At 46.4% G+C, this 1,611-nt stretch overlaps 1 protein-coding gene across 2 annotated transcripts in view; it reads right to left on the bottom strand.

Annotated features, from left to right (window-relative positions):
- LOC101638070 (acyl-coenzyme A synthetase ACSM4, mitochondrial) overlaps nucleotides 1-959 on the bottom strand; it is a 29,690-nt gene extending 28,731 nt beyond the window's left edge. For both annotated transcript variants that reach the window (XM_004705739.2, XM_045285822.1), the window contains exon 1: nucleotides 722-959. In XM_004705739.2, the coding sequence (XP_004705796.1) occupies nucleotides 722-922 (201 nt within the window). In that variant the 5' untranslated portion in view covers nucleotides 923-959. The remainder of the gene's footprint in view (nucleotides 1-721) is intronic.
- Nucleotides 960-1,611: the final 652 nt, after the last annotated feature.

A 1,611-nucleotide genomic window follows, 5' to 3' on the forward strand; every position in this document is an offset into this window, starting at 1 on the left:
TACCCCTAAGTGAAATATGGACATTTTGAACATTTCAGAAGTGCCTTAGACGGTGGGCCGGGGGGTCTGCTTGGAAAACCCACTGATGCAGTTTGACTCTGTTCACACAGTCACTGTGAGTTGGAATCAACTTGATGACAACCAGACAACAACCTGTCTAGCAGCTAATGTCATCTTCTGAGTCTGGGTTCTTGAGTTCGTTTTTGGTAAGCACTGGTAAGCTCAGTACCTAACTGGGGGGGAGGGGTGGGTTGGTCTGAAAACAGGGGCTTTGTCCTGAGGATATAAACTCTCAGTTGGACATGCTCCCTTGCATTATCCTCAACTTCTAATTCTCTCCTTTGCTAATGACTTCAGCTGTGACTCTTCGTAGGTGAGGCTCTATCCCGAAACCGAAACGTGGATGACTGCCCTTTGGATAAGCCTGCTGCCAGCCTGAACAATGAACTAGGAGCCAAGCTGCTGCTGAGATGCGGAGGCGAAAGAAAGAGAAGAGGACAAAGTCTGTGAATGTCGTGGAGGCTCCAGAGAAAGACAGCTAATGAGACGGAGTTTAGGGTCAAACATCTTCCTCAGAAAGAGAGAAGGGCATTTGGAAAACAAGAGGGATGGAAGAGTTAAGTGAAATTTGCCAAGTGGCCTGAAGAACAAGAAAACGGAAGACTGAGAAATGAAGTGGGCAGCACCCATCCAATGGAAGCCGATCATCATACATACGCACCTTCTCCTTTTGAGACCACTGGTCCAGCACATCCCCAGCAAAGTTGAAGTTCTTGGGCAATGCCCTTTCACAGCGATTTATGGCTTCAAAGTCATTAAGAGTCAGAGGTCCCCAAAGCTGGTGAGTTGTGTGAAATTTCTGGCCAGGTGGCTTCGTGAGCCAGAGCAATCTAGATGCCTGGTACGAAAATAAAATCCTCATGATTCTCCAAGAGCTTTGTCTAGCGATATGGACGTCGAAGTAGCACAACCTGTAGGGAGAGATGGGAGGAGGATGTCAGTCTCTCTTTACCCCCACAATGGGATTGGGAAGTGAACTTGTGGCTGTGTGTGCTGCTCAGAAGTTGGAGAAGCAAACCAAACCCAACTCACGGTCATTGAGTTGATTCTGCCTCAGAGAAGCTTGAGAGTACCTGAGAATACCTTAGCCTCCTTCAGAACTGTTGTAGTTAGCCACAGACTGGTCTCCCTGCCACTGGATGCTCCCTCTTCAGTCTATGACTAGATTAGTCATATGTGTGTGTGTGTGTGTATCCAACTGCAGAATTGTCAAGCTCGATCTCTTGTCCTTAGCCAAACAACAAATCAACAGAGTACTGCCTCATTGGCTTGGCATTCAAGGCTTCATCCTTCCATCAGCCTCACACTCTGTTCCTACCTGCTGAATCCTCTGCTTGAATCTCCTCTCCCAGAACAAGCAACTCTTCACTTTCCATAAATATCTGTGTTTACCATGAAGATTTGGCCAGCCATACGACTTTCAGCTGGCTAGCCTGAATATAATATAACAGATTACATTCACAATATACATAGTTCTATTCACAAGATAACTTCAGAAACCTTGGTTTAAGTCCTGGACAAGCTTTTTTTTTCTGGCTGAAGGACATCAGG

The sequence above is a fragment of the Echinops telfairi genome, unplaced genomic scaffold (genome assembly GCF_000313985.2).
Source record: "Echinops telfairi isolate 266 unplaced genomic scaffold, ASM31398v2 ScPeMD7_5;HRSCAF=22, whole genome shotgun sequence".
NCBI classification, from domain to species: Eukaryota; Metazoa; Chordata; class Mammalia; order Afrosoricida; family Tenrecidae; genus Echinops; species Echinops telfairi.